The following is a 13,546-nucleotide window of genomic DNA, read 5'->3' on the forward strand; positions in this document are numbered from 1 at the left end:
GGGAGTACAGGAGGGGACTGAGCTGAAGTAAAAGTTGTCAAAAAGATAAATAGTAAAGTATAGTATTTTTACAGAAGTCATTTACACCACTGCTATTTTCACTGATATACTCAGTCCCATTCTGTTTTAAGTAATGAAAAATTGTTTATTGTGATTTAGATGACTCAATGGTCCTCAATGTGAGTGTACTGTAGATGTGTTAATATGTCAATGTGTCCGTGTAACTCAGTAACCCAATGGCGCCGACAGAGATGCCTCTCTTTGCGTTCTTAGGAAATTATGCAGTATTTTATTTTTTATTAATTATTTCTTACATTGTACCCCACGAAATCTTAAGTCTTATTACATACAGCCGGGAAGAACTATTGGATATAAGAGCAATGTCAACTTACCAACATTACGACCAGGAATACGACTTTCCCGAAGTGGATCCTCTGTTCGGACCAACACCCAGGACAATGGATCTGATCCCAGTAGGCAACTCAAAACAACGGCGCCGCAGAAGGGGCAGACTGAGCGGCCTTCTGGTCAGGCTCCGTAGACGGGCACATCGCTCACCACTCCCGAGTATACTACTCACCAATGTCCAGTCTCTTGACAACAAGGTAGACGGAATTCGAGCAAAGGGTTGCCTTCCACAGAGACATCAGAGATTGCAACATTCTCTGTTTCACGGAAACATGGCTGTCTCGGGATATGTTGTCGGAATCGGTTCAGCCACCGGGCTTCTCCATGCATCGCGCCGACAGAGATAAACACCTCTCTATGAAGAGGAAGGGCGGGTGTGTATGCTTTATGTTTAATGACTCATGGTGTAATCATAACAACATACAGGAACTCAAGTCCTTCTGCTCACCTGACCAAATTCCTTACAATCAAATGCTGGCCATTTAACCTACCAAGAGAATTCTCATCAGTTACAGTCACAGCTGTGTACATTCCCCCTCGAATGAACACCAAGACAGCCCTCAAGGAACTTCATTGGACTCTTATGTAAACTGGAAACCATATATCTGGAGGGATTTTAACAAAGCAAATTTTAGAACAAGGCTACCTAAATGCTATCAGCATATTGATTGCACGACTTGCAGGGATAATACTCTTGATCACTGCTACTCTAACTTCCGCAATGCATACAAAGCCCTCCCCCGCCCTCCCTTTGGCAAAGACCACGATGCCATCTTGCTCGATCCGTCTTATTGGCAGAAACTCAAAGGGGATGTACCAGTGACGAGAACCATTCAACGCTAGTCTGACCAATCGAAGCCACACTTTAAGATTGTTTTGATCACGCAGACTGGAATATGTTCTGGTCAGCCTCAGAGAACAACATTGACCTATATGCTGACTCGATAAGTGCGTTTATTAAGTAGTCCATAGGAGATGTTGTACCCACTGTGACTATTAAAACCTTCCTTAACCAGAAACCGTGTATGTATGGCGGCATTTGCGCAAAACTGAAAGCGCGATCCACCGCATTTAACCATGGAAAGAGGTCTGGAAATATGGCTGCATTTATACAGTGTAGTTATTCCCTCCACAAGTCAATCAAACAATGAAACGCCAGAACAGGGACAAGGTGGAGTCGCAATTCAAAGGCTCAATATCGAGACGTATGTGGCATGGTCTACAGGAAATCAGACTACAAAAACAAACACAGCCACGTCACGGACTTCGACATCAGGCTTCCAGACAATCTAAAACACCTTCTTTTCCCACTTTGAGGCTAATACAGTGCCACCGTCGCGACTCACTAACAAAGACTGTGTCCCCCCTCTCCTTCACCATGGCTGACGTGAGTAAAACATTTAAAATTGTTAACCCTCCCAAGGCTGGTGGCCCGGATGGCATCCCTAGGTGCATCCTCAGAGCATGCGCAGACCAGCTGGCTGGTGTGTTTTACGGACATATTCAATCGCTCCCTATCAAATCTATCCCAGTCTGTCCCCACATGCTTCAAGATGGTTACCATTGTTCCTGTACCCAAGAAGGCAAAGATAACTGAACTAAATGACTACCTACCGGTAGCACTTACTTCTGCCATCATGAAGTGCTTTGAGAGGCTAGTCAAGGATCATATCACCGCCACCTTCAGTTTGCATACCGCCCCAACAGGTCCAAAGATGATGCACTCACCATCAAACTACAAACTGCCCTATCCCATCTGGACAAAAATAATACCTATGTAAGAATGCTGCTCATTGTCTACAGCTCAGCATTCAAACCCATAGTACCCTCCAAGCTCATCAAGCTGGAGCCCCTGGGTCTCAACCCCGCCCTGTGCAACTGGGTCATGGACTTTCTGATGGGCCGCCCCCAGGTGGTGAAGGTAGGAAACAACATCTCCACTTCACTGACCCTCAACACTGGGGCCCCACAAGAGTGTGTGCTCAGTCCTCTCCTGTACTCCCTGTTCACCCACGACTGCGTGGCCATGCACGCCTCCAACTCGATCATCAAGTTTTCAGATGGGCCTGATCACCAACAACGACGAGACAGCCTATAGGGAGGAGGTGAGGGCACTTGGAGTGTGATGTCAGGAAACCAACCTCTCACTTAACGTCAACAAAACAAAGGAGATGATCGTGGACTTCAGGAAACAGCAGAGAGAGCACCCTCCGATCCACATTGAAGGGACAGCAGTGGAGAAGGTGGGAGGTTTTACGTTCCTGGGCATACTCATCACAGACAAACTGAAAGGGTCCACTCACACAGACAGTGTGGTGAAGAAGGCGCAACAGCGCTTCTTCAACCTCAGGAGGCTGAAGAAATTTGGCTTGTAAACCAAAACCCTGACAAACATTTACAGATGCACAATCGAGAGCATTCTGTCGAGTATCACAGCCTGGTACGGCAACTGCAACGCCCTCAACCGCAAGGCTCTCCAAAGGGTGGTGCTGTCTGCACAACGCATCCCTGGGAGCAAACTACCTGCCCTCCATGACACCTACAGCACCACTGTCACAGGAAGACCAAAAATATAATTAAGGACAATAACCATCCAAGCCATTGCCTGTGCCTGTTCACACCGCTATCATCCAGAAGGCGAGATCAGTACAGGTGCATCAAAGCTGGGACCGAGAGACTGAAAAACAACTTTCATCTCAAGGCCATCAGACTGTTAAACAGCAATCACTAACTCAGAGGCTGCTACCTACATTGAGACCCAATCCCTGGGCACTTTAATAAATTGATCATTAGTCATTTTAAACAATGCCACTTTAATAATGTTTACATATCTTACATTACTCATATCACATGTATATACTGGGTTTTATACCATCTACTGCACCTTGCCTATGCCTCTCGGCCATCGCTCATCCATATACTTATGTACATATTCTCATTCACCCCTTTAGATTTGTGTGTATTAGGTAGTTGTTGGGGAATTGTTAGATTACTTGTTAGATATTACTGCACTGTCGGAACTATAAGCACAAGTATTTCACTACACTCACATTAACATCTGCTAACCATGTGTATGTGACCAGTAAAATTTGATTTGGTGTGTGTGTCTACTCACTCTGTGGTCCTCTCATCCAGTGTCCCTGTAACATTGAGGCCGTAGATGCGCTGCATGGCTGCGATGGCTTGTTGCATGGTCTGGGCTGAACGCAGGACAGCCATTCTGGGGTCTGTGTGGGGAAGGTAGCCATACTTCTGTAGCCATCCCTACAGGAGAAAGGAAGGGAGGAGAGAGGGAGAGATTCATGCATTACTGTCCTTATTCATGTCTGAAAGAAAGCTGACAAATGATGAAATTACATCACTATTACATGAGTTATAACAAAGCTACATTTTGGTAATCGTAACCGAGAGAAATGATAGGGAGAAAGGTCTGTCCTTGTTCATAAAGTCTCTAGTATGAGTCAAACTGATCTCTGCATCAAATACATTTTTATTTGTCACATGTGCCGAATACAACAGGTGTAGACTTTACTGTGAAATGCTTACTTACGAGTCCTTTCCCAACAATGCAGAGTTAAAAGTTTTTTTAAAAACATAATAAGGAAATGGTAACACAAAATATTTAATAACGGAAGAGCGGTAGCGAGTCAATGTGCAGGGGTGCAAAACAGTGGAGGTAATTGAGGTAGTATATGTACATGTTGCAGCGTCTGTGAAACTATGTCTCGTGCGTGTGTGGCGTTTAATATGCATGTGTGTGTTTTGTGTGTGTGAGGGTATGTAGTTTGTGTGTGTGCTGGTGTCAGTGTGGTATGTGTGTGGGGGTAGAGTCTAGTGAGTGTGCATAGACCCAGTGCAAGAGAAGTTTTTTTTAACTGGGGTCAATGCAAATAGTCCGGCTGTCTATTTGATTAACTGTTCAACAGTCTTATGGCTTGGGGGTAGAAGTTGTTCAGTAGCCTATCATACAGAGAATCTCTGCATCATACAGTTCAGGTTCATAATTGATGGAGAACTCTTTGGATAGAAGTACCTCTGTTCCAACCAGAACATTGTTAGCCACATCCAACAGTATCCAGAGTTACAGGAACACTTGTTTTCTATAACCACCACACACACACAGTGACACTGACAGAGAAAAGGCCTAGTTCAGGTTCATATTTTTCAAGGATGAACATTGTAACCCATATGGCTATGCCCAGTTACCCACATCCTTTCCAGTAACATTCACTCAGTGTTTTTGCCTATAACCAACACAGCTCAAAGCAGCCGCCCACACAGAGTGACACTGACACTCCTTCATTCAGTAGAGATTGAGTGTAGACCAGGGGTCATTGTTAGATCCTATCCCCGTTGATGGGATTCGAGAGCCACGAGGCAGCGAGGCAGGCGGCCACGCTCCACCACAGCTGTCCACACGCCAACCAGCTGCTGTTGCCTCGCTATCACCATCATTACCCATCCTATGAGATGCTCCCGCTAATCCTCCATATATCTCTCCCTCCCTCCCTCAATCCCTGTATCTCTATCTCTCCCTCTCCGCTCCTCATTGAGCCAAACGCCTTGTTGTTGTTTGTCCATCTTTCCACCATCCCTTAATCATATGTAGCCAATGGTTGGTTGGTTAGTTGTTTGTTGCTAAGTCTGTATAGCTAAGGCCCAGGTTCTGGTTCCCAGGACTGAATAAGGAATTTGATTGTGCTATTTGACTTGGGATGGGATGAGAGAGAATAGTCTATGGTAGGATAGGCCTATGCAGAGAATATGACAGCAGCAATTAATATGGTACAAGATATTCAACCCTATCCCATTACGCAACTTGGATCACATCTTAATCTGCACAGCCATAAACCCACCAAATTTCCCTCAACAAAGAATAATAGTTGATAGCATAGTAGTCCCTTGCAAAAGTATTCAGACCCCTTGGATTTCTTCACATTTTATTGTGTTACATAGTGGGATTCAAATTGATTTAGTTGTCATTTTGTTCTCAACAATCTACACAAAATAGCATTACAAAAATGTAATAACTAAAATATAGTCGTTGCAAAAGTTGAGTCAATATGTGTTAGAAACACCTTTTGGCATCAATTACAGCTTAGAGTCTTCTTGGGTAAGTCCAGTGGTGTAGCAGAGGGTATAAGCAGGTATAAGCCATATACCCACTTTTTTTGTGGGCATTGCCTTTACTCACTTATTAATCCCCACAATGCGTATCAAAGTAGTATGGTGGAGATATAACACATCAATTAATAAGGCTGATGGAACAGATCAGAATGTTTAGCTTAAAAATGTTAAACTATTATTTCTTCACATTTTAAGTGCAGCAATCTGCACACGGCAGTAGGCCTGTGCGCAAACGTTCCATAATACTATTTGCGGGTGGAGAAACTTTCTAAAATGCGCAACACACATGCTAGAGGTTTCATGGACAGAGATTGAAATATCCGTTAGAAAGACAGGACATCTATTGATGCTATAAGGATCCTGGGTTGCTAATATGACTAGGAAAATGGCTTTTGCTGCTAGACAATGAAAAGTTGATTTGAGTATTTACTAAATAATTGCTTCCACCTTTCTATGGTGGAATTTTGTCTATAGGCGACTTTAAAGCAGGGTAAGACATGAAGGAAAAATATAGCGATACTAATGATCGGCCTAACCGTCTTCTGGTAAATGGAAAGTCTTTCCCTAAAACCTTCTCAATTAAATGTTAACTAGCTACAAAGTAGCCTATGCCTACCTGGCAGAAATATATTGTGATTATTTGCATCAATCCAGTGGCCATTTTTTTTTTCAAACTCCATCTCATGTGAGTAAAGAAAGAACCAAACAACAGTGCTTGGTGCCTGAACAGTTGAATTTAAAGGGAGACTCTTTAGATCTTATTTTTCCCAGACCTAAAAAGTGCTCTTCTGATGTGGTTTAAGCATTGTTGTGGACTTAAAAATACAACAAAATTGGATGTTCTATATAAAAAAAATATACTTTGAGTGTAAAAAAATCTGAAACCTGTGAATTTATGAAACAGTTGACATCCTAATTTATCTATTTCAATAGTAGGCTGGCACGCCCTGATCTGTTTCACCTGTCTTTGTGATTGTCTCCACCCCCCTCCAGGTGTTGCCCATCTTCACTATTATCCCCTGTGTTGTTATACCTGTGTTCTCTATTTGTCTGTTGCCAGTTCGTTTTGTTTGTCAAGCTTACCAGTATTTGTCCTGTCAGCTCCTGTCTTTTCCCAGCCTCTCTTTTTCTCACCCTCCTGGTTTTTGACCCTTGCCTGTCTTGACCTTGAACCCGCCCGCCTGACCACTCTGCCTGCCCTTGACCCTGAGCCTGCCTGCCATCCTGTACCTTCGCCTCTGTTGCTGTAATAAATATTGTTACTTCGACACGGTCTTCATCTGGGTCTTACCGTATCCTGATAGCAAGAACTGGCCATGACTGACCCAGCAGACCCGGGCCAGCTGCGCGACGTCATCTCCTCCCAAGGAGCCACTATCGGGAGGCACGAGGAACTGCTTCGTGGCCTTATGGAGGGGGTCCAAACTTTGGTTGATCGCCATGACCGGGCATTGGACGGGTTGCCCAGAGCAATTCCGCGGGTTGTCTGGGAGGCAGCTTAGCACGGTGGTAACCCCACAGCCCCTCAGTAACCCCACTGCTAACAGTGCCGTTTCATCGGTGACTCCACCTTCTCGGTGGAGAGTCGAGCACCTGTCGGGCATTTCTAGCTCAGTATTCCCTCATTTTTGAGCTTTAGCCCTCCTCCTTCCCCTTGGATCGCTCCAAGATAGCCTATCTCATCACGTTGATATCTGGGAGGGTTCTCACCTGGGCTACTGCTGTATGGGAACAGCAGCCGGCCATATGTGTTAGTCTGGAGGGATTCAGACTAACCATTCTCCGGGAGAGAAGCTGCCCAGAGGCTAATCCAGCTTCGGCAAGGCTTCTACAGTGTAGTTTACTATACGTTGGATTTCAGCACGTTGGCAGCGGAGAGTGTTTGGAACCAGGAAGCATGTTTGATATGTTCCTGCACGTGTCTCGGAGGAGGTCAAGGACGAGCTTGCTGATCGGGAGTTACCTACGGATCTCAATTCCCTTATCGCTTTGACCATCCGAATCGATGGACGACTACGGGAACGATGGAGGGAGAGATTAGATTTTGATCGCACGCCCAAGGACCCCACCTTGCCTCCGAGTCAACTTGGAAGCTCCCGACGGTCTCGTTGCCAAGAGGACCAAAGATTCCCGACCTGCCCCGGGGGCTGCCCGAAGACAGCTGACTCACTGCTTCCTGAGCCTATGTCACTAGGCAGAGCTGGGCTATCGCCAGCGGAATTGAAATACAGGATCAACACGAAGAGTTGTCTGTATTGCGGGACTCTTGGTCATTTTTTTGTCCTCTTGTTCTCTAAAGAAGCCAGGCTTACTGGTAGGAGCAAGGAATCTGGTGGGCCATATGGAGAACATTCCTGCTTCCCCTGCTCACACCCCTTTTCATGCCATTCTACTGTGGGGAGACCAATCCAAATCTCTCTGGGCTCTCATTGACTCTGAGGCCGACGAGAGTTTTTTGGACAGTACCCTGCCATTCCCATGGATGTTAGAGAGCTGGACGGGCACTCTATAGGCCGAGTCACCCACAACACCACTCCCATCCACCTACGGGTGTCAGGGAACCACAGTGAGGTTATCCAGTTTCCTGCTCATCAAGTCCCCTCTGATTCCCGTGGTATTGGGAATTCTCCTGGCTCCAACCACACAATCCCCTCCTTAACTGGTCGACTGGTGCCTTCGTGGACTGGAGCCCGTTCTGACACACTTATTGCCTGAAGTCAGCACAACCTACCCCGGTATGTCTTCCTGGGGGCTCTGAACGTGCCTCGGACCTCTCCGCCAGTCCCGCAGAGTACCAGGACCTCCAGGATGTGTTCAGGAAGGCCCTGGCGACGTCGCTTCCACCGCATCGACCCTATGACTGCGGGATTGACATTCTCCCAAGCACCACGCTTCCCCCGAGGACGTCTGTACTCTGTCGGGACCGGAGACCAAGGCTATGGATACCTACAATGGGGACTCCCTAGCTGCTGGATTTATCCATCCCTCTTCCTCTCCCTCTAGCGCAGGCTTCTTCTTTGTGGAGAAAAAGGACAAGACCTTGCGCCTGTGCATTGACTACCGGGGACTCAACGACATTACGGTTAAGAACCGTTACCTGCTACCACTCATCTCCTCGGCCTTCGAGCCGCTCTCGGGGGCCATTGTGTTTTCCAAGCTGGATCTACGGAACGCCTACCACCTGGTGCGGATATGAGAGGGGGATGAGTGGAAGACCGCCTTCAACACAGCCAGTGGCCACTACGAGTATCTGGTCATGCCCTTCGGCCTCACCATGCTCCTGCTGTGTACCAGGCTCTGGTGAATGATGTACTCCGCGACATGTTGAACCAGTTCATCTTCGTCTACATTGATGACATCCTCGTCTTCTCCCTCTCTCCTCAAGAACACGTGCGCCACGTCCGGCAGGACCTTCAACATCTTCTGGAGAATCAGCTGTTTGTGAAGGCAGAAGTGCGAGTTCCATCGCTCCACCACCCCCTTTCTGGGTTACATCATCTCTGCTGGGAGTGTCCAGATGGATCGCGGGAAGGTGAGAGCAGTGATGGATTGGCCTCAGTCTACGACCAGGGTGCAGCTGCAACGTTTTCTGGGATTAGCCAATTTCTATCGCCGCTTTATCCGGGGTTACAGCACCCTGGCTTCCCCCCTGTCAGCACTCACCTCGCCCAAGGTTCTGTTCATGTGGTCCCCAGCTGCTGCCCTTCATATACACCCCACCTTTCATGTGTCCCGTATCAAGCCTGTGTCTCAGTCACTTGTCTTCCATTTCCAGGCCCACCCCTCCTCCCCGTGTCACCGATGGCCATCCGGCATACACGGTGAGACACCTCCTGAGGTTTTGACCATGGGGCAGGGGTTTCCAGTACCTGGTTGACTGGGAGGGTTATGGCCCAGAGGAGAGGTGCTGAGTCCCCGCTAAAAGGCATCCTGGACCCAGCCCTCATCGCCGACTACCACCTCCGGCGCCCCGGTCAACCAGGTAGGACATCAGGTGGCACCCCTAGAGGGGGGGGGGGGAGACTGTCACGCCCTGATCTGTTTCGCCTGTCTCTGTGATTGTCTCCTCCCCCTCCAGGTGTTGCCCATCTTCCCTATTAGCCCCTGTGTATTTATACCTGTGTTCTCTGTTTGTTGCCAGTTCATCTTGTTTGTCAAGCTTACCATTATTTGTCCTGTCAGCTCCAGCTCCTGTCTTTTCCCAGCCTCTCTTTTTCTCGCCCTCCTGGTTTTTGAGCCTTGCCTGTCTTGATATTGAACCCGCCCGTCTGACCACTCTGCCTGCCCCTGAGCCTGTCTGCCGTCCTGTACCTTTGCCCCTATCTGGATTTCTGACCTCTGCCTGACTTGACCCTGCCTGCCGTCCTGTACCTTTGCTTCTGTTGCTGTAAATAACATTGTTACTTCGACACGGTCTTCATCTGGTTCTTACCTTATCCTGATATTTGGCCTACTATTAGCCTACTTGTACAGCTTGGGTTGGACTGACTGTGAAAGACCAATATGGGATTCATATTTTAGGAGCATAGCCTATGTCACTGTTTGTCATAGAATTTTTAAAACAGGGCGCCTTTCCCTCGCCACAGGGGCCGTTTAGGAAATGTTTGTCAAAATTAGAGTATGCCCACTTCCACAATTAGAGTGTACCTACTTCTCCAAGAACCACTAAAACACTGGTAAGTCTATAAGAGGTTTGCACACATGGATTGTACCATATTTGCCCATTATGCTTTAAAAAAATATTCAAGCTCTGTCAAGAGGTTGGGGATCATGGCTACACAGCAATTTTCAAGTCTTGTCATTGTATTTAAATCTGCTTGAAAATCTAACTGTAACTTGGTCACTCGGGAACATTCACTGTCTTCTTGGTAAGCAACTTCAGTGTAGATTTGGCCTTGTGTTGTAGGCTATTGTCCTACGGAAAGGTGAATTCCTTTCCCAGTCTCTGGTGTAAAGCAGACTGATGCAGGTCTTCCTCTTGGATTTTGCCTGTGTTTAGCTCCAACCCATTACTTTTTATCCTTAAACTCACCAGTATTTGCAGATATTAACCATATACTTGTACCATGATGCAGCCACCACCTTGCTTGAAAATTTCAATCTGTGCTTGAAATTTACAGTTGTTGTGTGTATGGGGGACAGAGGAAGGGTTAGTCCACTTAACTTATGTGATTTGTTAAACCACATTTTACTCTTGAAATAATGTCGGCTTACCTAAACAAAGGGGATGAATATATAACGACTGTATTTTGGTTCAGAATGTTTTATTTATGGTAAAAAAAATATATATATATATATATCCCACTTTGACACTACAGAGTATTTTGTGTAGAATGTTGACAAAATATGACAAATGAATGCATTTTAATCCCAGTATAAAATGTGAAGAAATCCAAGGGGTCTGCACACGCAAGGCACTGTATTATGATAACAAATATTGCAGTGAGATCGAATGAGAGGATGGGCGCTGGACCATCTCGTTCATGGTCGCCCATCCTCCCTCTCACCCGCTGTCCAAAGCAATAGCATAGGATGTTGTTCTGACTTGTAAAAAAATATTGAACGGATGATCATTTCGACGTTCCATGCATATGGAAACATGCATAAAATACAATGTTGCTATGTCATCTGGTCATGTTTATGTGATAATGTAGCCAGATAAATAACAGCAACCCTCGTCCACACGCAATGTTCTGCCACTCGAGCACAGGAGAGTGCATTGTCATTTATTATGAGCCACCGCGAAGCAATAGCAGGCCATGCATCTTACTTACCTCAACGCTGAATTGACGAATCTCTTCTCCGGACGCGGCGCATAAAATCCACAGCAAGAAATGCAAGCAGAACGCTGTTGCGTAAAGGCAATCCAATGGTTTTCTTTTAGAGGGGGATACTAAGGTCATAATGACCCGTTTTTCCCAAATGGGTTATTAGGAAAAACCGCCCGTCGTCTGATTTTTATTCGTGCGTCAAATGAAGAAAACCATCGGGCGAGCTGTCAAAGCCAAATTCCGAGACGTGCATAAAAGGACGGCCGCGGTGGTTTTGTCAACCGGATAAAGTAAACCCAGATGACATGTATTATTTTATCATGTTAGGCTGTGATAGAATTCGGCATGTTAGCTCCACCGCCCCAGTCACTATTATTTACATAGCTGATTTAGTTTATCCAGCGGCATCAATGGCCATGTACAGTAAGCATACCCCCCGAGTCTACGCCTGCGCTATGATGTCTCCAGCAGCGCAACACTCCACTTGACGGCGTAAAGACCAACGTCATGTAATGTACCCTGGTACAAGATTCTTTATGTACTGTGAGAATAGAAATAGCCCGAGACAGATGGAGCAATCATCCTTCAATATCCCCGATATCATTCAAGTAAAGACTATTAAACGGTTATGTCATGTAATAACGGGCATATTAACATTATTAATCATATGTCCTATTCATGAAGATAAACATATGATATTATATGAGAAGAATGTCCCTTGCGGGTGTCGAACCCTTGTCTCCCAGCGAAAGACGTGGGTCATAACATGCCTACTTAGGCAAGGCTCATTACAGTATCCCCTCCAGTTGGGAGAGCGTGTCCCCACGTTGCACTATACCAAGTACTTCACGATTCACTATACCAAGTACCTCGCGTGTGCACTCCTCTCCGATGGCCCCCAAGGCACCATCCCACACCTGCCACCAACGTAGCGATCGTTGCGAACGGCGACAGTATAACGCCCATTGCAAGTCTCAAACACGGGTCTCCTAGCCCGTAGACCTTAAGGGTTAACCCATTTGGGGGGGATCGTAAGTCGTAACAGGCCTAGCTAGTCAATGTTCGTTACAGGCCTACCCTAACCCTGCTGTTGACTAAAGAAGACTACACCACTCTAGGAAATACTCTATTTGCAGGTTCATGGTGATTGGTGAATTAATACATGGAGACAATAAACCTCAGCTGAGTACCAAGGTCAGGATTCTGCACGAGACAGAGACTGTACTTTAACCACAAGGTGGCAGTGTTCTATTGAGAAACAGGTTCCCAACTACTACTCAAATGGGGTCAAGACAAATACACTGAGACAAGCCAAACATATCTTAATTAAATCATGATATGGTGTACAATATCCCCACCCTACTCATTAGATATTAACGATTAAAGAGGCCTTTAATCCAATAGGAATCCCTTTCAAAAGTGGTACGTTAGTCATGTCCTGTTTCAACCATTAAAAGGAAAATACTGCACAGTACAAGATGCCCATTATATAGTACATACAGTTAAAGTCGTAAGTTTACATATACTTAGGTTGGAGTCATTTAAACTCGTTTTTCAACCACTCCACAAATTTCTTGTTAACAAACTATAGTTTTGGCATGTCGGTTAGGACATCTACTTTGTGCATGACACAAGTAATTTTTCCAACAATTGTTTACAGACAGATTGTTTCACTTATAATTCACTATGTCACAATTCCAGTGGGTCAGAAGTTTACATACACTAAGTTGACTGTGCCTTTAAACAGCTTGGAAAAGTCCAGAAAATGATGTCATGGCTTTAGAAGCTTCTCAAAGGCTAATTGACATCATTTGAGTCAATTGAAGGTGTACCTGTGGATGTATCTCAAGGCCTTCCTTCAAACTCGGTGCCTCTTTGCTTAATATCATGGGAAAATCAAAAGAAACCAGCCAAGACCTCTGTCACGTTCTGAACTTAGTTCCTTTTTTATGTCTCTGTTTTAGTTTGGTCAGGGTGTGAGTTGGGGTGGGCATTCTATGTTTTGTATTCTAGGTTTTGTATTTCTGGTTTTGGCCTGTTATGGTTCCCAATCAGAGGCAGCTGTCGTTCGTTGTCTCTGATTGAGAACCATACTTAGGCAGCCTGTTTTCCCACTATGATTTGTGGGTAGTTGTTTTCTGTGTCTGTGTTTTCCATACAGAACTGTTTTGGTTTTCATTTATTTCTCTTGTTTTTTTGTATTCTGTGTTCAGTTTAATAAATACATTATGGACACACGC

The 13,546-nt window shown here is 45.7% G+C and overlaps 1 protein-coding gene across 2 annotated transcripts in view; it reads right to left on the bottom strand.

Moving 5' to 3' along the window:
* The window catches only part of mmp16b (matrix metallopeptidase 16b (membrane-inserted)), a 37,382-nt gene extending 25,644 nt beyond the window's left edge, over positions 1–11,738 (bottom strand). For both annotated transcript variants that reach the window (XM_064933947.1, XM_064933938.1), the window contains exons 1-2: positions 11,310–11,738; positions 3,524–3,672 (exon numbers count right to left, since the gene is read on the bottom strand). In XM_064933947.1, the coding sequence (XP_064790019.1) occupies positions 3,524–3,672; positions 11,310–11,438 (278 nt within the window). In that variant the 5' untranslated portion in view covers positions 11,439–11,738. The remainder of the gene's footprint in view (positions 1–3,523; positions 3,673–11,309) is intronic.
* Between the last annotated feature and the right edge of the window lie 1,808 nt (positions 11,739–13,546).

The sequence above is a fragment of the Oncorhynchus masou genome, chromosome 3 (genome assembly GCF_036934945.1).
Source record: "Oncorhynchus masou masou isolate Uvic2021 chromosome 3, UVic_Omas_1.1, whole genome shotgun sequence".
Lineage (NCBI taxonomy): Eukaryota > Metazoa > Chordata > Actinopteri > Salmoniformes > Salmonidae > Oncorhynchus > Oncorhynchus masou.